Genomic DNA, 26,422 nt, shown 5'->3' on the forward strand with positions numbered 1-26,422 from the left:
AAAATGCCATAATTAAAAATACTGTATGCTTTTCAGAGAAATTCAGCTGAAGGTGATGCAGTGCACTTATAAAAGCCGTTATTTTACACAACAGATGTGGCTACAGCCTTGGAAAACCTGTACATTTTATTTCTGAACAGAAAGATGACGAGAGGCACTGGAGAGTAAACAAGTCAGGACTTTACTTTTAGAGAATCACTGAGAAATTGAGAATCGAGCTGCATTTGATAAAGGCACAACACGTCAAGCACTCACATTTACCATAAATGAAGAGAATGCCACCATAACTTGCTCTCAATCTGTCCTCAATATCAGTAGTATGCTATTCATAATCTGGTACTGACAGAAGATGTTTTGAACGTGTTCTGCATAATTTACTGAACTTTTATTTCTTCTGAGCTACAAGGGTGGTGCAGGGAATCATTCCCCTCTTTAATTGTCAGTCAGACATAGTTTGACTTTGTCCCATAAACGATTATTTTAGCTCAAGTTAAAACGAAAATGATTGGTACTGTGAAAAGAAGGGAAAGAGAAACAGGGAGAAGGTGTAAGAAGTAAATAGATTAAATTTGAAAATCCCCCCCCAAAAAAAATAAGCCAAGGCAGCTGCTGGCTAGCTGCAAACAGTTGCAATACGTATATTCACCTTCAAATGTAGTGTGTTTACTACAACGATGGTGCAAATGTGCTTTCATTGGTACTCAGTGCAGTAATTGCATCCTTGGTAATTATCCTTCATTCTCCTGACCTAATGAATGTTTCAATGCTCACATTAGCGCAATCATTTAGTACATAACAGCATTTTGATCACTACAAGCCAATTAAGACCAATTTCGCTTTGTGACCTTTACCATCTTTGCTGAATGTCTCTATTAAACGGCATGAATTATGAACTATAAACATTTGGGAGATGCAATGGAGATGAATATATGGGAAATTTGCAATGGCATATACAGTAGGCGTATCAACGACACATATCACAATAAACCATTCATATTATCTATGTTTGACACAATGGATTCCCATTTACTGAATTATTCGGCTGTGGTGCAGGAGGTAGAGCAGGTCGTCCAATGATCCCTGGGTCGGCGGTTCGAATCCCGGATCCTCCTGTCCACATGTCGAAGTGTCCTTAGGCAAGACACTGAACCCTACATTGCCTCCAATGAGTTGGTCGGTGTGATCTTGCCACCATTGGTGTGTGAATGTGGGAAGTGAGGACGCTGGCGTCGACTGTTCGCCGCTTCACCTCCCAATGTATGAATGAAAGAACCATTGTAAAGCGCCGCTTTGAGCACTTGGAAAAGCGCAATAAAAATGCAATTCATTATTATTCATGTACGACATACTACTAAATCTGATACAGATTCTCATCTATTCTACATACCTGCCACTTGGAATCTCATTATTATTCCCTCCAACATCACCACTTTATCCCCTTTTCCACTGAAGCCCAAAGGGAAGTAAATCATAATGAAGACAGGTTAGACAGCAAAGGACAGGAATGTTCTCCATTTGTTGAGTTCAATAATAATACTTCATACCTGGGATCATATAAAGCGGATCATTCTACAAAATACATATGGTCCACATTGATTTCAGCAGTCCACCACACAGTCACTTCCTTCAACAATTTAAGCTAATTGGCCTAATATATGAATGATGTGTTGGCCTGGCTCTTTAAGCAATCTATCTCCTTCTTATCAGGTCTGGGGTGGGAGAGCAGGGGGATCAGCATGCCTGACTACCTCCCCTCAGCCACCGTGTATACAGGCTGATGCTACTGAGGTGGCAACAATCAACTAAGTCTCTGAGATACATAATGCATGAGGAGGAGTGTGCCAGGGAGCCAGTTGGCATGTTATGAGAGGAGGCCAGTGTTCAGCTCAGACAAAATGTGCAGAGACAGTCCAACCCATATGGATCAGCTTAGGATTTCCAGCAAGGTTAACACTCCATTTAGATCTCCACAAGGTTGGACTGAGCCCCTTATGGGAGAGGATGAGAGAAACTCTTGCCTATACATCTCTAAAGGCTGGCCAACTATACTTTAATTAAGCTATTGTGATGTCATCTTCCCACAATGCAAACCCCTCCCCCTCCATGCACGCACACGCATGAGCACACACACACACACACACACACACACACACACACACACACACACACACACACACACACACACACACACACACACACACACACACACACACACACACACACACACACACACACACATGCATAATGATATGCTCAAAATTGTCTTTATAAGATTTACTGTATGACATTTAAGATATGCTTAATGTCGACATTCACTGCTATTGCTGCTTGAGCTAAAATGAAGTTATTATACTATCATTGTGCAGACAGACATGGCTTCTTAGGGACGTTTTCATTTCCTTACAAGACAGACAAATTATAGTCATGGAAATGATCAGATTTATTCTTGCAGTACTTCCCCGCAACTATGAACTAGGCTACAACTGATATGACACAGAAGGTTGATATTTCTAATTCCTTATATAACTAGTCCAGACACACTGAATAGGTTATTTAGATAGTTTTCTTCTTTATTATTTTATTTTCAAACTCCTGACATATCAGACCAGTGCCCTTGTCTTTAATATGGAACACCAAGGGCTGTCTGAAGGACTGAACCACTTCAAAAACATTGTCCCTTTTAAATTAGGAAAGTAGAGCAGATATATTCTTACTGCGTTTATTTAAAGCATGTGACTGTTGTGCATTCAAAAACAAAAATCTACATGAATTCCTTTGAAATGCATGAGCAGGGTGACAAAATCAACGTAGGGAAATATGGGTTTCAAGAAATTGCAATGGTACATTCGACAGTGGCACGTGGTGGCCATGGCCATGCTGTCATTGAAACCCAAGGCGGCAGAGGAGTGGAGAAGCGAGGGAACAGAGAGACGTACAGTATGAGCATGAGGAATGCAATAAGATGCATCCAAACATCAGATGCACAAAAAACATCTATATTTCTCACAAGGACTAACAACCTCAAAGAACATTTTACATGAAGATCTGTGAGATTGTAAATCCACAGGACAGAGTTCTAGTCCTCTCTGTGTGCATTCAGTCTACTGTATGAGTATAGCCTTTCATCAGCACTGGTGGAAGAACCCACCCAGACTTTCCTGAACTTGTTAGATAGGTTGAAAATGGCATCCTTTAAAGTACCAAAAGTTAAAGTACTCAAAGCTTTTCTTACTTATTTTCAAAATAACAATAATATCAAAGATGTGATTTTGACATTCATCATGGTGTTTACTGTACTGCAGCAATATCTTAACTGTGACGTTTTAAATGTGATGGTTCTCCTGTAAATTACTGTACATTTCTTGATTTCTGACTTTATATTTGACCTCAACCTGCCTGTACAATAGGGCTTAATTGGTTATTGTATTAATAATTAAAATGTGCAAAGTAACTATTAACTAAAGATGTCAAGTGTCAAGTAATTGCAGTGGAGTCAAAAGTACAATATTGTATATATTAAAGATGTAGGTAGAAGTGTAAAGTATTGACATTTCTAAACACTACTAAAGCAAAAGTACCTCAAAATAGTAACTATATACGTTGTGGCAAACCAGGGGAAAACAGCCAGGCCTATTCCCCACACTACAGAGGGAGGCTGGGGGAGGTGATAGAGGGAGTATATCACCAGTGTACACTGTGTACAGGTATTGCAGCCAATGGGAGCCTGGACATGGACGCACCTGCAGCCAGTAAGGCAATCAACAGAAGCTTTTAAATAGCCGACGCCCAAGCTGCCTGGTGAGTCAGTTTGGACTAATGGTCCAGGAGTGAGGAAGCAGGAATCACTCTGTTCATGAGGAGGCTGTTATGAGGCATATCTCACAAGCCGACTGAACTCCACAAGGGAGAGCATACAGCACTCTCCCCCACCTGAATACATTAGTCACTAGCTGTTTCTCTGCTCTGCCCACAGGACTGTGCATAGAAGCCCAAGCCCCTGACAGGAGGACCCCTAAGTTGACGTTTTGCCCACGTTTTCCCCTTTCCCTAACAAGTTAATAAAAGACAATTTAAGTTACATGTTGAATCTGACTCTGAGCCTCTTATTTTATTGTGAACCTTGCCTATTCTCCCCTGGGTTGCCACAACGTACAGTAGTTTCTTTCCACCACTGACGAGTTAAAACAGGGTTGTACTGTATGAGTAGCCATTTGTCAGAGGGAGAGAACAGCCTGTCTAAAGCCCTTCCCGTCTGCAGTTAGTTGATCGACTGTAAACTACTGTAGCATAAGGTTGAGTTCAACATATTTCACTGACTCCTGCAGGAAAGTAAACGAGAGAGGGACAGTCACAAAGCCCTATGCCAAGCAATTAAACTGCTGATTTGGCACAGTTGAGATTCCGTCTTCTCAGGCAGCCCGCCCTTTCTACCGTGCATGAAACAGCGTTGTTCCACGCCTTCCATTTCTGCCAGTAGGCCTTGTGGGCATTGTATTAGCTGTGCCAATAAAGCTTTTCATCTCACTGTTTAAAAAGAGATGGCAGGGGTAAGTATTCCCACACTTGTCTTAGCCGGGGCAACCTCTACTGAGCGGTGTACATACATTCATTTTGTGATCTGCATTGCCCAAGACAAGGCTTCTGTCATGCATTACAAATGGCTGCCCCTGCAGGGCAATGCAGACTTAGCAGTGTACTCCCCAACCCCTTCCTACAGCATTCCTGATGTTGAATGGTGATAAAGGTTTCATACTTATCAAGATTTAAGATTCAAGACTTGTATCGTTACAGGTCGTAGGCTATATACCCAAGAGTAAAATAGGTTTTGGTTGTAGCAACAATAACAATAACAGAGAATTAAATAAGAATAGCAGCAGTAACTTGGGTAAAGAGAAATAGAAAAGTATATAGATTAAACATAGCACACTTTGAGGTGCTTGAAGGTACTGTGTGCCTGGTTCCAAGGGGTCCCCCAGGCTCCCTTCTTTTTTCCTCTCTACATCAAATCTCTTCGGCAAAAATAGCAGCAAGCTCACAATCGCCTATTTTCACAGAATGTTCACCAACCATTACGATATTCCCAGAATAAGGATGTAAGGGTGCACAAAGTTAATTATACAACCTGCTACAATACTTGTGTATGTGCGATTGTGTGTGTGATCGATTGTTATCCAGTTGTCCTGCATGTACCTCAGAGGAGAGCACTTGGTAGTACTACTAAATACTTTAATTTCTTGACTTGACTTATGCTCTGTTTTGGTTTACTGTACATAAACCCAAACACATTAAAGGACTAAAATGAACACTTTCATCATTCAACAATTTGTTAATCTTTCCTAATCCACCCTAATGTAATATTCAAATATTATTATTTTCAAAGTCAAATAAAACATGTAACTAACTAGCTAATGACACGGTTATTGTCATCCCTTACATGTAGCTATGTCTTCATTAAAAGCCTTTCCTCATACTGTATGCTGTCGGGAGGAAATCTTGTATGTTCAAAGCTGTGACTTTTCCGTAAAGAAATAACCTGTGTTGCAATGTATCCATATAGTTGTTATTTAGCTACAAGCTCTTGTTTATACTTTTGATTGGTTAAATATTTATACAAAATATAGACAGATCTATAAACACTTTCAACCTGGTGTAGCGATAACGGGACATCCAGCAAGACCTGTTCTTTTCAAAATGGACAATATCAAAGATGTGATTTTGACATTCATCATGGTGTTTACTGTACTGCAGCAATATCTTAACTGTGATGTGATGGTTCTCCTGTAAATTACATTTCTTGATTTCTGACTTTCTATTTGACCCCAACCTGTCATGTATGGTTTTACGGGCAATGTAATACCTCAAGGAATTCAATTATGTTGCGTTATTAATGTTTTAACATTGGAGGGGGGGGGGGGTCTCCCCTCCTCAACAGAGGGCAAAAGCTGTTGAAACCTCTGAGTCACTCCAGGTTAACCAGACAGTGGCCTTGTGGTTAGACTGGCTGGGTCATACCAAAAACTGTAAAAATGGGACCCAACAATGCCTCCCTGCTTGGCACTCAGCATCAAAGGGTTGGATTGGGGGGTCAAATCAACTAATCAAATGATTCCCGAGCGTGGCACAGCTGCAGCTCACCGCTCCTTGGCTGCGGCTCACCGCTCCAAGAGATGGGTCAAATGTGGAGAACAAATTTCACTAACATGTAACGTGTGTAACAAATAGTACGACTTTGACTTTGACTCTCTTCTCATGGTGACCGCTTCTCTGAACACACTACCAAGGGGGTAGTGTGCACTACCAAGGGGGTAGTGTGCAATTAACATTAGGCCCTGCCTAATGTTAATGCATCCTGACCATGCAGTCGGCCTGCGGCCGAGTCCAGGCCTGCCGACACTCTGACCCGCTCCGGCTCTCTTTCTACTGCAATCACCATGCAACCTTCTACAACCCTGTGAGATGCCACTCACAGGAGACTAGGTTACACCAGCAACTGAATGGTGGACTGACCAGGCATGCAAACCACGCACCACTACTGTCGAGTATAGACTGGCCGTTGGCTCCTGCTATTGGCTGCAGTCTACGACGGACCATCCACCCTGCTCTCAATCACCAGTCAACCTTCTACAACTCTGCGAGATGCCACTCGCAAAAGACTAGGATGTATGATTCTGATACATGCTGTTATGGCAGCCACTGAATGTATGGGTACTGAGTGTATTCTCACTTCCTGCCATGAATGCTTTCTACCCTCTCTGATCCTCACTTCCAGGGCCCCATGTCATGTGTCATATAGTATGAGCTAGGATCCCAGTTCTGTTTATTCCTCTCCAACATTAATTTTAATAGTTTCCTTTATCCACAAACCTATAATCTCTTAAGGCAGCGTATTAATGCCCTTCTTGTAGTTAAAGGACAACTTTAGTTTTTTTCAACCAAGGTTCATGTTTTAGGTTGTTATTAGAGAAACTAAAAGGTGAATGTTAATTTTCTTTCATTTGCTGCTTTCTTTCGTTTTAGGGATTTTCGCCGTCTTTGACAGGGGGGCGGGGGCATTCGAGCATGGGGCTAAATATTTATTTCTTTACAATTTTTTATGCCGATTTATTTTATTATTATTTACTATAGTCCTACTAGAAAACCAAGAAATTACATCTGGCCACAAAAGATCACAGGATCTATTGAATGTGACAAACTGACATATTGAGCCTATACACACAGTATAAGCCTTCCCCCAGTAGGCTACCTTCATATTCAGTAGATCCTGTGATCTTCTGTGGTCAGATGTAATTTCCTGGGGTTTATTAGGACTATAGTAAATAATAAAAAAAGAAATCGCCATAACATTTTGTAAAAAAATACATATTTAGCCCCATGCTCGAATGCCCCCGCCCCCCTTTCAAAAAGAGCTAAAATCCCCAAAACGAAAGAAAGCAGCAAATGAAAGAAAATTAACACTCACCTTTTAGTTTCTCTAATAACAACCTAAAACATGAACCTTGGTTGAAAAAAACTAAAGTTGTCCTTTAAGTTAGTCATTTGAGTTTGCGGGCCAAACACTAGGCTGAGATAAGATTAAGATCTTGATTATAGGTCTGATGCCCCATTGAGTTCTAACTCCGGTTAGAATGCAATCGTGACAAAGATTTAAACCATGTCTTTGGTGACAGCATGCATGCCTGTCAGTAAATGTTTAGTTGCAGATCAACCACGTTCTAAATGATCTGAAACCAGTGTCATTTTGAAGGTTCCTGCATGGGTCCTCCTGGTGTCCTTGAGCAATTCACTGAACCCTAACTGTTCCCATAGGTCGATCCTGTTCAAGAGTAAATGCAGAGGACAAATTACAGTATGTGCAAATGTGCTCCGTCAATACCCCAAAAAGAACTATAGGTGACACAAATTATTATTATTATTATTGTCTGGCTTAAGCTTTAATTCAAATGGTTGCAAGTATAACAATGTTTTTTTCCTACCGTATGACAGACAAACTGGTGTACAAATGTAGGGCAGTACAGATGCTAATTAAGCCAAATAAGTATTGAACTCTTCAATCCACAATCAACAAGCATGACATTATAAACAAAACATTCAGTGTAGCATGAATAGCTCCGCTCAAAAACATTCTATCTTTGTTGATTTATTGCCTCAAGACTAGGAGACTTGAGGTAATAATTTAACTATGAGAGAGTCAAATGGACCCATACACTAGTGTTAAAGTGCAGTAGCATTGAGGACTTTACTGTGTATAGTTTAGGTTTTGTCACAATAGTAATTTATCTGCAGAATATTATACACTCACCTTTCTTATCCCCAAAGTAGAGTGTCTGTTGTGCAGGGTTTGACCACTGGAGGGAAGTGTTATCATTAAAATCCACACGACAGGTCATGTTGGCAGTGCCCCCCTCCACCACCGTCACATTCTGAGTTGAGGGGAACTGACCTTGGCTACCTGCGAAATTATGAGACAGAGTTTAGGTCACAGTCCAGTCGTAAAAGCTGTAGCTATTAGTGCAGTCTTTTCTCTCTCTACATAACTCTCAAACTTAATACCATATTTATAGTATTAATATCCACAAGCATCCAGGGACGGATTAAAGTGAAAAGGGGCCCTGTGCACAAATCGCAAAGCCCCCTTCCCCCGAAGGTGACGATTTTTTCCCCCTAATGTGTTCGGCTCAGGTTTTTAACTGTCCCTATAGCAGCCAAACGGTATGGCTGACTATAGATGTGGATGTGTTGGACGAAGCTCAAATTGAACTTTACTCAGGTATCTAGTTTGTCACTGTCCGACCTTCCTAGTCTGTGTTATTAAAGAAAAACGGGTGATAATGCCCAAAACTCGATCAGTTCAAAGCTTGTTGGAAGCGTGACTATGAGGACATTCTGAATCCAAGGGCCCCCATTAGCTCAGGGCCCATGTGCACGTGCACATTTGGCACAAGCCATAATTCATCCCTGCAAGCATCTCCCCAAGACAATGATGATGACCTGTGTGAATCACAATAAACTGAGGATAATGATTATCTAATGTGAGCATACATGGTCACTGTGGGCTAAAGCCTTGAGCAGGGAAACAGTGGCTTTTACACAGAGCACAGTGGGCTTTCCTTGTGCCTTAATGCAGGGCACTAAGTGGTAGCATGGCCTAATTAGAGGTCGCCATGCTCTTCCGTAGACTCAAGCTGCAGCTGGGTGGTAAATTGACATATAATTCCAGACACGGTGGACCTTCGATCCAAGTGGCTGCCCTACCCAGATACAGCTCCACTCGTCGCAGTGTGCAGAAGACATTCAAAACAAGGCCAAATCACCCAGCCTTGCTGGATTTTCCCTTCTTATTCCACATTTGTACTGCGGCAAAGTACCCAATTACATTTCCATTCCCCATGTTTTATTGAACTATACCAGCCTTCTAGAACCAATACTCTTATTGAGAAGAATCTGTATGAGAGTACATTGTGCAGACAAATACAACAAGCCTGACTTAATTCTTGCCTTATAAGGATAGTCCATGAGCCACAACTCAGTAAAAGAAAGACCCCTAAAGAAATGGGAGAGATCCGAGAGAGGGGAACGGAGATGGTGTTATGGCCTTGTATGCTTTTTGAGTTATTTTAAACATTTTTAATGTCTTGTATTGTGGAGCACCCCCAACCAAGGTTTTTCACAACATCTGTGTGACAATAAACATCTTGAATCTTACAAACCCAAGGACCCAATGTACTCAAGAAAAAATACAAAATAAATACCACCACATAATAAATTTGAGATTTTGAAAAATGACCATGTATGGCACCGAAATTGCCGCTGTGATTGGCTGTTGTCATTGGCTGAAAGGTGTACCATTCTGCTCTGTGATTGGCTTCCGGGTTAAACAGGAAGGTGGGGGCTTCCGGAAGTGGAACGACACCACACAACACAGCCCACAGCCTTTACCTAGCAGAACAACTAGCTACATCCTCAGCGATGCGATACAAAATCACAAATGATTTACGATCGTCGGGTGTGCGCCGGCTCACCATGGACAGCTCTCTAACCTTTGGAGATACGGCGCTTTGAAAATTGGATTATAATGGAGGCTCAACGGAGCTGGATTTAGAAATCGCATCGCTGGTGGAGTGGTGGTGACGGAGGAGGGCTATTCTACCCGGAGCAATGCTAAACAAACGGTCGGCGTGTTCATATATGGATTAACCCATTTAGGCCTGACCTCAAAATTAAAAAGAATCTTCTAAATCCTCCAGTTTTCTGAAATAAATATTTATATATATATAATTAAGAAAAAAGTACTGGCGAAGCAGACAATCCGCAACACTCCAGGTTAGAGAAGAAATAATCCTTTAAAATAGTTGCAAGGCTCGATTATACATGATAGAATGAAGAAAATGCCAGCACTCAATATATGTCCTTTTCACATGATTTTATTTACCTCTGACGAGCAGACAACGTACGTGTTTCGGCCTAGTTGGCCTTCCTCAGTGTTGTGACAAGAAATCTTCTGTTGCAAGACATTTTAATGCTGTGGGTCATGCAGTCAGAACTTTGAGGTTTCGCCTTACTCCAGAGGGAGACCTGTTGGATTCATACACTCCAGCTTTATTGGGCTGCTTCCTTTAATGTTTTAGTCTCAGCCATACTGGCTTATACAATTGGGTATTTTCAAATTCTTACTATTCTACTGATTAAAGTTCTGAAATGAGACAATTGATACGATTGATCTGGAGTGTTTCCAAAGGTCTCCTTCCCTTATTTATATTGAATATTGTTCTATGTATCTTATACATTTCTAGAATAATGGGTCAAACATGTAAACTAAAGGTTTTTATTGTGAGTTTATTAATGTCTGTTAGGTCTACTAATTTTCCAGGCACAATAGGGCCCATACATTATGATAGCTCCTTGTGTTGTATTGCCATTTTACTATTTACTGTTTCTTTATTCGTGTTCACATGATATTTATCTGTCTTGGTACCATAAATAGAGTCTTCATGTTGACATCTTGCAAGATGATAACAGTTGACTGTCTTGTCACAACACTGAGGAAGGCCAACTAGACCGAAACACGTACAAACACGTACATGTGAAAAGGACATTATATTGAGTGCTGGCATTTTCTTCGTTCTATAATGTGTCTATTAACCTATAGTAGGTTTTACTGACAGGAAAGACGATAGAGGACAGAGACCGGACCCTCCTTCACCTGGGCGAAATACAATGGATTCAACTAAATTCGCTACACCAGAAAAATAAAAAATAAAGAGTAGATTCACCCAACAGATATTGCGTAAGCTACTCAAGATTTAAGATGGAATTTGAGGACGAAATATGTGGATGAAATGTTTGTGGACAGAATGCGTCCTCAGATATTACATGCAGTGATTGGCTGGAAGGTGTGCCATTGTGCGTCTCATAACGGGTGTGCCACACATAGATATTAAATATATATGCCTCATTGGTCGCTGCAGTTCATTGGAGCAACCTGTCTTCAACGGGAGGAGGAAGTCAAGCGGAATCCTGAAGGCAAGTGCTGCTGGGAAAGAGGGAGTCGCGCCTCTGATTGGCCTACCGAACATCCCCTTCTGTTCTGCTTCCGCTATGCTTCGCAAGGAATCTCGGGAAAGCTATGGCTAATATCGCCTCCATGTTGCCTTCCCTTGAGATACAGACGCCCCAGAGCCGGAAGAGGCTATATATGGTGCCACAGGGGACACCCATTATATATAAGTGGCAGGGAGGGGGGAGAGAGGGGGGTAGAAGGGGGAGAGAGGGGGAGGAGAGAGAGGTAAGGGTTGAGTATGGCATATCCCCGAACTACATTGCGACTAGTATAGTTTCAATGTACATATTGTTATTTCAATTATATATTGTTTTTAACAGGTGCAAGGTACTTGATTTACCATGTGATTACCTTGCTTAGTCGCTCTGGATAAATGCCTATTGTACAATGTTAGACACTGTGGTGTCTTTGCTTAGGAATGCTTTGTTGTCCATGTGTTGGAACTTTATGTATCATGTCGTATCTATACAGTAGATTGTGCAGGCCTGCTTTGGTGTCCTGCTTGTACCTTGTGTGTCCCAATATGAAGGTGACATTGCCATCGCCTCTTTCAGTTACACTTCACCACAGGGACATTTGAACTGAGGGAGCAGCTGTCTGCTTCATTAGTCCAGCTCACAGGGGGATCAAAGGGGGCTAGACCTTCATTCACCTTCACCATTCAGCTTGAGACAATTGTAAGCAGAGCTCATACTGGTTGGTTATATTATGACATATAGCCTACAGTAGAGATGTCAAAATGGCATGTCTTCAAGATCTTAGTTCATATAAAACAGATGGGTGCAGAGGTTAGACCCAGGTGGTGCGCAATGAATGAATGTTACAAGAACTCAACAAATACATTTTGATTATGCATAGAAGGTCATAAAACTCCTGCTTTTTGGTTGTGTCATGGTTGTTGTTTACCTGAGCATCAGGATAGAATGTCTTCTGCTATCTGGGCTTCACCCCATTAATACAATTCTGCTGCCTGTACTGTACTGTACACTGCAGCTCATCACACCATGTAACATGCTTCTCTGTCTGTGGAGACAGAGACAAGGGTCACTGCTGCTAAAAGGCCCACAAGCAAGGTGCATTGTAGGTGAGACTGTGCTCTGATGTTATCTGAAAAGAAGCATATCGATATGAGGCTGCATGTGTATGGATACACGGAAATAAATGAATGCAACTGGAAACTGAAAAAGATCTCATCAGTCTGCAGATTGTCTGTGGTACCAAGTAATGAGAGTACAATGGTGTGTAAAAAGGTGTATGTACAACTATTATTACTGGTTCTGCTGATCTGACTGAAAGTACAATATACTTTCAGTACGGGGAGGGGAGAGGAGGCGGGCTCATAGGTTGGTGAACCAATAGGAAGTCTGTGTCGGTTTCCAGCGCTAGTTTGTTCTGCCCCTCTATGCCCAGAAAAGCATGGCTACATTGGCCGAGGCTACATTGGTGGCAGCGGTGGGGTGTCTGGCGGAACAGACTAGTCCCGTTGAGTGCAGTCGAAAGCACGTTACCTGCCTGGGGTGGAGGTCCCCCCAGTCAGTCAAGCCTAGCTCCTGGCTGGTGCTCACAGGTAGGGACGACAATTGTAGGCTATAGGTGGCTGCGTTAGGCTACTACTTGCCTATCAGGCCATGGCTCTTTAGCCGATTGGTAACTTCCACTGTTTGTTTATACGAGGTCCTTGGTTCGCCTCCTGGCCCAGGCTACAATAGCAAATGTGTGATATGATAAGAAATATGAAGGCAGTGTGTCATCTAGCATCAATTCAATTAATGTTTTCCGTTTCAATTCTTCTCAGCAATGATGTCTATGAAATACAATAGGAAAGGGAAAATCAATATGTGATGACTCACACAGTCATTTGAATCTACACATACAGTAATGAATTATCCTGAATGTTGTCTGCCAAATCATGCCTCCCTAGGGCCTGTCAGCAAGGCAACAGAGCACACTGCTTGTACAGTATACTAGAAGTGACCCGGCGTCTAGTCGCCTCCCTAGCCCGCACATCTGAGACACGCACACACACACACACACACACACACACACACACACACACACACACACACACACGTGGGCCATTTGCCGCCCACGAGGCCGCAAATGGCCTTTTTTTTTTTACAAATGGCCTTTTTGGCTTCTTTTTTTTTGTGCTAATAAAATTTACAGGTATGGTATGTGCGATATGTGTCAGATTACCATAATGAAAGTAATCCTTAATCATATTCAAGGGCTTTTGGCACACAGAGAGTGTACAAATGGAACCAAATGGACCATAACAGGTCCATTTGGTTCCATTTGTACTCTCAGAGTTAAGTTGACATTGATTTTACGATATAAAAATAAATAAATAAAAGTTTTAATAATTTGAGGTCCCAGATATAAATGGTATTAAATGGGGTTCAGTAGCCTATGCATGTCAAACTGGGCATCCATCAAATTAAAATGATGAGAATCACTGCTAGAGCCCTGCCATATCTTTTCAAATGGGGTCTTGCCCTGAAAATGAATTCATTTTACACTCTCAAGAGTTAAAGATCTATAAGGGTTACCAACTATCCATCATATAGCTTGGGACCACCTGGAACCCCCTCAAGGACCCCCAGCCCTTGAGGAAAATTAATCGGGGAACCCTAGTGTAGAATGTGTATATTTTTTCTACACATTTTACATGCAGTGTGATGAACTTAACTGGATAGATGAAATTGTCAGAAGAGTAAACATTTATTCTTCATTTCAACCTGCCTCACCCCATGTTGGAATCAGAATGCAGCTCAGTCCCTCCGGAGTCTGACAATTTTAGAAGCCAAGAATAATACTTCAATAGTATTGATTTAATTACTCCTGGTTCAGCTGAGTAATATTAAGAATGTATGAAACAGATGCATATTCAAACAACTTTAGTTAAAGGGATCATGCAAGCAACTATTCATCTTTATCAATGTAACGCTGTACAGCTATTGAGAAAATCTGTGTTCTCTTTGATATACTGAAAATGCAGAACTAACCGTTAAAGACAGGGATATTAGAGATCAGATTAATTAATGTCTGATATCTTAAGGAATAATGCATACAGGTATATTCTCTATTGGCTGATATATGAGGTGAAAAATTATAAGATCTCTGAAGAGAACAGAAAATTAGTGGAGGAAGAATGAGCCATACCACCTCCGAAAGCCTTTTCTCAGGTTCAGATGACTGCACCAATAATGGAAAGGAGTGCCTTGATGAATGGTTAGAGCATTCAAGCACACCAGTGCAGAATAAACTTTAAAAAACTGTAAAAAAAAATAACTCTGGTATGCGGTCAGGCTTAGGCTTGGCTCAGGGAAGAGGACGCCCCTGCCATGCATAGTCCTCCATGGCACCATTGGAGGTGCGACAAAGAAAGCAGGAAGACCATCCATCTGTATAAAATAATAATAAAAAATGGCTCAATAAATTGCATGCCTATTCAGTACTGAGTCATAGCAATAATATGTTTTCATAATATGAAAACATATAATTACTTTTTTTTGCTCGATTTACTGCCCAAGACGTCATTTAGTATTATTAAATATTTAGGCAGTAAATCGAGCAAAAAAAACGTAGGGGCCTAATTCAACAGAGATGAGAGTTTGTGAGCTTCCATCTGCAGCATAGACAAAATCAGAATGTTTGAATGTCTGTAAACTAACAGGTATTTCTGTGTAGAATGTCTATATCGGCACAGTATAAAATATAGTGTCCAGAACATTCATTATGTCCACAGTAGTTTATCAACCTGTGGAGATATTTAGAAAGAAAATATATATTGTAGTAAAAAGTGTCCTGTTCTTCCAGAAATAAGGTATAATGAAAAATAACGCTGCCAGCGTTATCTACCATCATGACATGGTTGATGTCATGATGATTCAGTCTATTATTTAGTGTCTGTCAATGATACAATGTATTATAATGAATATCAGTGGTGACAATACCACAATATAGAAAATACAAGTAAAACACCAAAATTGTACTTAATCAAAATATACTTAAACTACCAAAGTAAAAGTACTACGTCAAAATGCAAAAATAGTAGATCTACAAGCTCACAACGCATTGCATCACAACACGTTTTAGTAGGAACTATAGTAGTAGATATTAGGTCCAGAGTAGAATCCAGTTTAATAATGCAAAGCTCTTATCTTTATTTGACTAGACAAAAAAATGATAAAGACAAGTTTTGTTTTCTCAAATTCCAGATTAATAATTGCAAGTGTCGTTAACTTGGCTCTGTAAATGCTGGGATGCAGAAATCTGGATAGATACGTGAAACCTCTCATCTTTGACACCCCTTATCAATAATACAACAGCAAATATTGTAACAGCAGCTCTCATTACTACACACTAGAGAGTTTTTCATAGCACTTCACTTCAAATCTTTCATCGCAGCTTTTGAAGTCAATATTGAAATCAGTAACCAAGACTTTACTTCCTAGAACAATTTACTGTTGGACAGTGCAAGCAGGTCTTGTACCAGACTGCATGCACATTGCACAAGGACCCTCAGAGGGGATACAATGCAGTCTTGTATGCAGCTGCATGCTCATGAACCCTCCAAGGGGACACAATAAGGCTACTTCAAAAATAGGACATTGGACAAGCAGCCTATCTGGAAAAGGTCCGCAGCTAGTCTTCCATAAGGACAGAGGGTGGAAAAGCACAGCACGGCTATGGTGGGGAATGCAGGATATTCTATAGAGCGTTGCAGTTCCGCCCGCTTTCATAACGACGAAAGAAGAAAAAAGGCACGGTACAACAGTTTTTGTTTTGTTTTTCTTCTTACTAATTATTTGCTGCTTATATAAATGCTCAAAACATTGTGTTTATTGTCATGATTTGTCACGAGTCGAGTTGGCTTTGTCCGCGGTGTAAACGTCTTGAAATAAATACTTTTTGAAAAGCCTATGGGGAAAATTTATGGGGAATTATTTCCTGGGCCACTCGTCGCTCTGAAAGGGGGCGGGACTGTGACGCTCTATTGTTGATGGCAATTGGCAACCCTTCAAACATGCAAGCCATTTTTGACAAAGGGCCCTATTTTCGTGTTGTGTTCAACTAGCTAATCTACATTGACACGTTGTGAGCTTGTAGAATGGCTATTTGAACTATTCAAAAATGTTTTTCAAGATAGTAAAAAAGGCAAAGAAGTTTAGGGATAAGGGGTAAGGCACTGGTGAAAACAGAGACCAAATTGTCCTTTAAACAGCATGAATAGTGCAGGACTGGTCAAGACAACAAGGGTCTTCTAGAAAAGAAGAAGCAATGGGCAAAGTTTGTGTACTTTGTGGAATTTGTTGAGAGAAAAACAAATATGGAGATATTCATACATTCAGACATTCCAGTGAACAATGAAGTTAGTGTCAAGACTAAAATTACACAAAAGTTCAAGTCACAACTTAGAAGAAGCAGTTTTCCCTCCACATCAGAAGCCCCAGCAATCCATAACACTCAACTAAAACCAAGGCTGACAGGCCAAGCATTCCAGCAGGAAATGTTCTCTCTGCATTTCAACAACCATGCATGTTTTGTAATGGAGAACATACAATGGCGCTTTGAAAGAAGTTGAAAAACAAGGATTAGGAGAAAGTTAAATTTCTCAAGACAAAAGGACTTTGTTTTGAGTGTCTTGGAAAAGGCCATAAGAACTGGTAAATATGACTTGTCAAACATTCAAAATAATGCAGAGCAGTGGTGAGAGAAATGGAAGATTTTCAACCTTAGAATTAAGGTTGAAGTCGCGTGTGTATGCGTCTGTGACTGGTAAATATGACTTGTCAAACATTCCAACAAAATAATGCAGAGCAGTGGCGAGAGAAATGCAAGATTTTCAACCTTAGAATTAAGGTTGAAGTCGCGTGTGTATGCGTCTGTGACCCTAGCAGGTATCCGCACGTTTCTGATGGCATGGCTCGATTTAGTCGAATGAGGGTAAAAAGCACAAACATGTTGTGGCCACCAGTTTGTTTGATTGTGACAGATACAGAATAAATAAATAAACACGCACACACGCACGCAGAGCAAGCTAGGTCAGAGTGGTAACCAAATACTTTTGGAGCTTGCCCTTATGGCTAGGTCTGAGCAGTGGAGTTGTCCATGGTTCTGACTCCTGAGTAGTGCAGGTCACTGCAGGACAGGTGAGCTCTGTCCATGGTTCTGAAACACATGAAGTGTGATCTGTACACTGAAAAAGGTAACCTGACTCCGCCAGATGGGGCAGCAGAGAGTACACTGGGTTTCCCCCCTCCTGCTCCCATCTGGGAACTCACAGGCAGACTCGATGGTCCAGCCACCAAACGGCCTGGCCAATCAGCGGCAGCTAGAGGCGGGATCAAGTCAAGACTGTGTAGGCATGGGGAGAGAGTATGTTTTGCCCTCCGTCCCTGTGTCCTTCCGTTAACAGATAATCTCCCATTAACCGACCGTTAACCCGGTCGATGCCAAACTTTGCACACACACCCCCTGGATGCCAACGACGAACCTCTGCCCCAGATTTTCCAGAATGGCCTGTTATAGCGCCACCATGAGGCCGATTTTCACATTATTACCTATAACTGCACCAATCTGCATGAAACGTTGAATGCACAATCCCTAGAGGCCAAGAAAAAAACCTTTGCCCTGAATTTTTAGCTAGCTTTTAGGGGGTTTATACAATTGAATTGTTATGATGACATTTAAGCACAATTTTACGTGTGAAGTTTTACTGCTGCAGCTCAAGGTCAAACATTAAGTATGCACCCTTTCTACTCTGCAGGAAGAAATATCTAATTATTTGCATAGAAAAGGATGCGTTTGACTTTCTCTTTGTACATCATGTTGGTTTCTATCTCCACTGAGTCCTCTCTGTGGTGGCTGAATGCCTGGAGGGAGGGAATATAGGAGGTCGTCTGTTTGGAAGAGTGAGATATCGTGGGTACCATATGTTTTGATACAAGGTGTAGCCAGTGGGAGGTGCCACATGGGATGGGGAGAGCTGGCTTATTATTGTAATTCCCCTTGTATGTTTCCCTTTGTCAATTTGAGGTTCTATTATTGATTCCAAAGGCACAATAGACCATGTTTTGACACATTTTGTCACATTTTAGAGCAAAACAAAACATAATAATGATTGTACAGTATTTGGTTAAATGGGACATGATATTTTCCACGTTACATGCGCACTCTCCTTCGGCCATGAGAATGGACATGCTCATCCACTTGCTATGGCATCACACATTATCTCAAACAACTACAGAGTTTGAGTAGTAACAGAGAGCCAACTGATCCAGATATGGGTATCAGTGCCACCCTTAAATCATGATGATTCTTTGTTTGGTCACATGCTGCAATGGTGTTTGTACACAAGGGGACCTATTTGGGGGGAAAAGGTGAACTGGTGTGAAGGAAGCACAGTCAGTCAGGTCGATAGAGTGTGGCAACACATTGTTGGTATTTTTGGGACCAGAGAAGGATGCAGTAAATGCAGCGAATTGGAAAGATGGGTTGGATTTAGTCTCTCAAGCCAGTCAAGTTACTATTCTACAATCTTTGAATGTTAATTTCTGGACTGTTTAGGCAGAAGCATTTGAAAATGTGTGAGTCAACAGTCTGGCTCGAGAGACTAGGTTGGATCAGGCTTGATATATTGTCAGTGGGTGCAATGCTGGTGGATTCAATCACCTTTAAAATCAGTGTGTTGTGCTCTGTGCAACTGTGTAATGATAGTTTGCACAGTGTCATGGAATTAGAGTCTCAAAATGTAATTCTTCCCAAGAGCAAACAGATGTTCCTTGTGCGGGAGGTGCAGAGTCATCTATGACTATTCTATAGCACTTCAAACTGACTTTTTAAAATTAAATTAAATGCAGTTAATAGCTACATCTGGTGCTGGTCCTGTGTGTTTATCCGTTTCAGAAATGCTTCAATGATGTTTGGTGACAATTAACTTAAGCTAAACATAATAATAATAATTATTATTATTATAATTATAATAATAATATATAGTTGACCAAACAGTAAGCCTGATAAGCCTGTTATTAAAAAGAAACCAAATGTATCTAAACTTGAGTATGTGATTTGTTCAATAGACATATTTCTACTCCAATACATCTCAAATGCATATAAACTTAAGTTACAAGTTACTTTGTAAATGTTGATTACATTATTTCATTTCAACCTTAATTCATTATGATAAATCACACTGAAGGCTGGGACCCTCTTTTCCAGCGACACAGAGTCAAGAAAATGATGTGGCATATACAGTATACTGTAGGCCTACATTAAACAATTAAAGGGATATTTCACTCTCACTATTTTTTTTTGTGGGGGGGGGGGGGGTGGATTTCATCGTCTACTCAGGCTTTTGTGAACACCCCAGACAGTTTTTAAGTTGCTCGATTCAGTATTTAGATATTTTATATTCATTTTAGCTGCCCCGCCCCCCTTCCTATAGACAAACCCATTGTAACTTTCTATTACTTTTTTTGTAAGTAAGTACGTTTGAAAAAACACATAATTATTAGGACAACTAGAATTCGACTGGCCTTCGGCCGGTCTCCCAGATATTTGTGATTCAGTGTTCTTATGACTGATTGAGCCAGATGTCCTTGTGCAGGGCAGTCAAAAGTGGAGGATCTCTAATTTCAAAAGCACTCCTTTTGTTTTTAACCTGGACTTTGGAATGACCAGTAGTGCTTTGCCTCCTACTGCTCCTAGGATCTCAGGCTATGTGTTTGTTCATCAGAAATGTTGAATGTGATGGGTTAACATTTTTACATCAATTGTAAAAGAGATTGACAGCCAGTATAGGGACAGTTAAAAGCCCATGGCACCAGTGTTCTGTTCTTCTGTACCAAGATTATGGAGAGACTTGTGGGTAAAACAGGTGGACAGTAGAGTGTACAATAGTCATGGTGTGAAGAAATAAAAGCATATAGACAACTTTTAGATCAGAGAGGGGCAGAAGATATTTGTGATTGGCAGAGAAGATATAAGGCTCATTAAGGATGCTAAAATCCTCGATTTTCAGCCATGACTCAGTGAGGAGGTTTTGGTTTAATGACACATTGTAAAGTTTCACAACACATTACGGCACTGTGACAGACAGGCAGCAATGATGTTTTAATTAGCTCTGTCTAGTCTGTTCCACCACCTCCTAGGCTCCTACGCAGTTTGGTGAGATAATTGGGGGGAAAAACAGGAAGATGTGCTTATATCAGAAGAGTTGCCCACAGCTATATTGTACACATTTCACTGAAATGTTGAATCACAAGTCAGTACCGCACTCTGTCCAACTGAACATGTATTTCCCCTCATGTGACTTTGTTTTTAATGTGTATCTACGTGTTTATGCTCATCCCCAATGACAGAGAGGTTCTTTCTATCCCCTTAGAACTGTGGCTGGGAGGAGAATTAAGGTCTGGGAAACGCTCTGCTTTAGCATTAATAAAGTCTAGGGCTGTCAATCAATTAAGATATTTCAACTGATTAATTAACACTTTTCAACATGAGCGTAGACAAATGCTTTGCTTTATATGTTTTTATTGGAACAATGAGTTCCAAGTAGCAAGGTGCATGTGTACAAAATAATGCAAGTACATAACTGAACTTCTCTTCAGGTGATATTAGAGAAGTTTGTTTCCTGCTCCGAGAAGTTCACTTATGTACCTGCAATAATAGAGAAGAATCACACCTGTGTGATTTTTGCAACTCCATGTGGGGGTCCCCGGAACTTCCAGACCCACAGGAACGTGCCCGGTTCCGGCGAGCTGCCCCACGTCCGGAACGGTTGAGAAATGACAGAGTTACCGTGTGGGGACCCCAGGGGGTACAATTTCGGCTACAAAATGAAGGCCTTCCCCTCAATTGTACGAGCTTAAATAAAGGTTATGATGATGATGTACTGTACTGTACTGTCACACACAAAATCACGTAATGGCTGCTAAAAACTCAGCTTCCCATCCTGCACCTGTGTACAGTGTGAAGCTCAACAGCACCACATGGCTGCTAAAAACTCAGCTTCCCATCATGCACCTGTGCACAGTATGAAGCTCAACAGTGCCACATTGTCACCTGTTGGTACTCTAAACAGACACGCACGAATACCTGTACATACAAAAGGACACACATTGCTGTTCAATGGAGTGGTTGCACCACTCAAAAACACTTAAGTTAGGAATGTGTTATATTCACCCACACAAGAGCTGAGAACTCTCTCTCTCTCTCTCTCTCACACACACACACACACACACACACACACACACACAAACACTTCGAATCCAAATGATAGACCGGGCCTAAGAGTCTGTCTCTGTATGTATATTAACGATGCAATAAAATATTAAACTGAGCTGTTACTGCTCAAACAAATGCACATTTTGAATAATGATATATTAAAACACACTTGATGCAATACCTGCATGAATATGGGAATGATTAATTCCTTTGATATGTTACATTTCATTTTTAATTAATTAATTTAGTAATGGAAATTCACACAGAAAAAGCTGAGGTTGTCATTACCTTTACTTAGATCAGTAATGATCTGAGTAAATGATCAGTAATGAACTCTTTCATATCCCATTTAGACCTGACATTAAAATACACATTCAGACAAGAGAAGATAATGAGAATGTAAACTGTACATTGATGCAGACACAATTGGGCTGCAGCTGATATACGGATATTCATGTTGAGATGTACAATAAATGTGGACTAGTTGCTTTGACAAAATCAGATTCCATTATTTGGATTGCAATCAAGAATACACATTACAATCTGATGCAATCTGTAATGCTCGTAACCCGAGAACCGTTCGCCCCACCGACTTCAAATCCCCCACAGGGAGTGCAGTGCCTGGTGTCGAGTCGGTCGGACCCACGGTTGTCCAGAACCGCCACAAAAGACCTCTGGACAGGGCCCCTGCCCCAGGGTCCAAATATAGAGCTGGCCTGTTCTGACATCACAACACTCCATATTTGGTCATGCCTGACACAGACCCGGTCCATTCGGTTACATTTTGCACTTGCACACACTGGGGTTACAAATTGATTCAGTACATCAACACTGACTGAGGGTTATACACAGCTGTAGCAGCTGTGTATAGATTGATCTAAAAAAAAAGAAGAAACGTAGGCTACTGTCATTTTTTAACACTGAGCGGATTAGAGAGCACTATGAAAGCTGTTTTACAGGAAATAACCAAGACAGGAGATGCCTGGCGACTTTAGTAACTTTACCCTGCATCAAACGGTTGTTACCAAGCAGCACCTGAGCAGGAGTGAAACGTGCTAGACTGAGAGGTAGTGCTGAGCACTAGCCTCCCCTGCGATTTGCCATTGATGGGGAGTGGGACGTGGAGAAGGTGGGCAGGGGTGAGGGGGTGGATGTGGAGGGGGTGGATGTGGAGTTGGCAGTCAATATCCCTGCAGGGAAAACCACTCGGCGTGGTCTCACTGCTGTACGCACAAAGACGAGGGATGAAAAAGAGGTAAGCGACAAAACATCAGCTTTAAGGAATCTACTGGAAATGGTGCCTCTAGGTCAATGGTTCCCAAACCTTTTCACGTCAAGGACCCCCAAATTTTGATGTATTTGGCTGTGGAGCCCATCTGAAAATATTTTGTGACATGGACACCCAAGATTTATGTTGTTAAAATTATTTGTGATCTTGCAGATCGGCTATTTTCAAATAGCTGATGTACTGTATATAAAATAGCAGAAAATAGCTGCTGGTGCTGTGTGTACTGTAAGATGTCATACATCATATGACATGTAATATGTCATACATTGGTTTCAAATTTGGTGACTAGTTTACCAATGAAACTCGATGCTTGTAAATAAAGAGTGGGGGTATATTTTGACAGATGAGATAAATGGCATGATTGCATTGGCAAGCTTTCCTGAGATTCCTTGCGAAGCATAGCGGAAGCAAAATGGAAGAGCGGAAGGGGACGTTTGGTAGGCCAATCAGAGGAACGTGCCGTCAAGATTCTGCTTGACGGCCTCCTCCCGTTGGAGACAGGTCTCTCCAATGAACTACAGCGGCCAATCAGGCATCTATATTTTTCTATATATAGATATATTTATATATGGTGACAGTGATCAACATAACTCCAGGCTAACAGGCAGGTCGATAAAGGCTTTGACTCATAGAGATAATGAGATAAAGATGGCCTGATGAACGTTGCTGTTTCCCTATTCAAGTTTTTCACTGCATTTGAAGACAGTGTGCGGGTGTTTTTTTTCTTTTTCATGATGTCGGGCACTTGGTTGACCTTCTCCTACGCACCTTTCGCTTGTAGGTGTGCAAAAGCCTTGCTTTCTTTTTTTTTACTAATAAGAATACAAAAGGATAGATGCTCGACAGTACAAAACTTTTTTCTTTTTTCAATTACCATAACTATGGATTTTCTTTATTGCGGCATGAAGCCATTAGGTGGAAATAAATGATACTAGGATATCTTAAAGAGCAAATAACATGCATTTTAAAACGGCTTTTAATATTTAATAATCATATGGTCTATGTCCCTCAAAGTTATTTCTAATGGTTTGAGCCTCAATCACCACTCTGACATAACCAGGCCTTGTCATTTCTTTCTGGACTTTGAAAGCAGTTTTAGCTGCAGTACCACAATGTCCTGAGGTGGTGGGGGTGCTGATATGCAGATTATTTAATATTTGAGTCATTATAATACTGATGCTAGATAAAACCAGGCTTGTTTCCATTCCATGCCAGCTTGGAAAATCAACAATGGTGGACATTATAAACAAAGTGGAAATGCAAATTTGGAACTCAAGACTGAAGAAGAGGAGGAATTATACAAAGTAGGGTGACATTGATGACATCACGATGAGGCCAAAATCAGTCGAGCTGTTCCTGAGAGCAATTTCCATTAAAACACCCATATGACATGAAGGCCTGATTGTTCAAAATTGTTTATTTGTGGGGATAGAAAACAGCCCCAAAAACACAAAAGAAATTGAAAAGTTGAATTTTATGTTATAGGTCCTTTAAAAGGTTATTTACGAAGCTGGGAAAAGAGGCAAAGTTAAAGACAAGACTGTACAGAGTATGATAATCTCAATCTACTTCTCCACAAGCATACTGCTTAATTTACCCATAGATTACCAGCACATTTTGCTACATAGTAAAGTCCTCTGTGTTCACTTCTACATTTGTAACCCAGATGTGTTTGAAATGGTTTACAGTCTAAAGCAGTGGTTCTCAACCTTTTCGGGATCATCGCCAACTTGAAAATCTCAAAAGCGTGGCCCACCCGTCTGATCACTTAACTCAGCAACCGAATGACTACCGCGCTAAGTCAAATTGGTGGGCTCAGGTTTATTTGAAGAATAAGCACTCAATTGTGTTCAGGCTTGGAACAATACGCGTTCGTATCTATCACAATGAAAACAACATTTTCAGTCTTTTACAAAACCTTATTGATCTTTTTATAATAATAGTTATATAGAGCACCGAAGTCCTGACGTCACTCGCTCGAGTCGCTCATCCCCTGGTTCTGCCCGGTTCACGGAAGTAATTTCTCTATGGAGAATAACATGGGGTCATCTTAAAATCGTTTCATATAAGCATTGTGGTCCAAAAATAAACAAGCTGTCTTGGTGTTATTGTCTAGAGGTGTCTCTGTATCGTTTTGCGACAGTCAGTCACTCATATATGATACAGTCTGTTTCTAACGAAAATTTAACTAATTCAGGAGCAGTAACAATAGCGTTTTCTCTCAGTCAGTTGATTCTTCATATCCTATGAGTGAAGCGACCGGGGTGACATGTTTATTTTTCAAACACAGTACTTATATGAGGCGATCTAAAATCCCCCTATGGGGATTACAATGCAAATAAAAAGTACACGAACCCGTGGATTTGCGCCCTCTTATTGACGTCAGACTTCGGTGCTCTATTATCAATAAAATCGTAGTTCCAATTAATTTGGGGCCCACTTGCAATATCATCACGGCCGAGCCCAAAGGTTGAGAACCACTGGTCTAAACTAAAGTATACGACAAATGGAACCATTTCATTTTTGTACACTCTCAGTTAAATAAACACAGAGAACTTTACAGTGTACTTGCGGTGTACCTGCCCTGTTGCTCAGCAAACATTTCTTGGTGTAAATAAAGGTGCAATATTTTGCTGTTTGGCAAATTGGCAGAAACCTCATATCTCCATATTTTTACTTTTCATGTTTTGAAAATGTTTCATGTTTTTTTTGTTTTTGGGGGGGGGGGGGGGGAAAGTAACAGTTTTGGACATATGAGGTTTCCACCGACAGCGACGAGTAAAAGAATCACTGAACTGGCTTCCACCAGGTGATGTATGGTAATGCTCCCTGGGCTCCAGAGGGAGATAAAAAGAATGATATGAACCGTGTCCAACATACATCATGCAGCAAAGCAAACGGAGCAGTTAACTCACCTTTCACTTTGTTTTTTGTCGCAGCCACTGTTAGCATAGAGGCAAAGGAAAGGAAACACCAGGTTATAATTAGGGGGGGAAGGAGCGGAAACACCAGTTAACAGAGTGTTAATGTTTTTACACTTTCAAAGTCCTTACATTGCAGGGCACATTACTCTGTCATGCTATTAATTTGACCGAAAACATATATTTTTGAGCTGTTGTTAACTTGTTTGTGTCATGAGTCATGACTGAGTGACAGGCGTAAGCTTCCGCACAGCGATTAAAGGAATTAACCCACATAGATATTGTTTGTGCTTTCCTGCTTTTATTGGACAGTAGGCTATAGTGGAAGAGCAACAGGAAACAGGAGAGAGACAGAATGACATGCAGGTCGTCGGGCTAACCCGCGACTCGCTGTCAGGCTGCAAAAGAGCTTAAAGTATCTGTTAA

The 26,422-nt window shown here is 41.0% G+C and overlaps 1 protein-coding gene across 1 annotated transcript in view; it reads right to left on the bottom strand.

Annotated features, from left to right (window-relative positions):
* Nucleotides 1–26,422, bottom strand: part of cadm2b (cell adhesion molecule 2b) — a 167,069-nt gene that overhangs the window by 33,899 nt on the left and 106,748 nt on the right. Inside the window, exon 2 of the mRNA XM_083773804.1 lies at nt 8,300–8,449. Coding sequence (XP_083629930.1) covers nt 8,300–8,449 — 150 coding nt within the window. The remainder of the gene's footprint in view (nt 1–8,299; nt 8,450–26,422) is intronic.

The sequence above is a fragment of the Protomyctophum parallelum genome (assembly GCF_964188405.1).
Source record: "Protomyctophum parallelum genome assembly, chromosome: 9".
In the NCBI taxonomy this organism is placed as follows: Eukaryota; Metazoa; Chordata; class Actinopteri; order Myctophiformes; family Myctophidae; genus Protomyctophum; species Protomyctophum parallelum.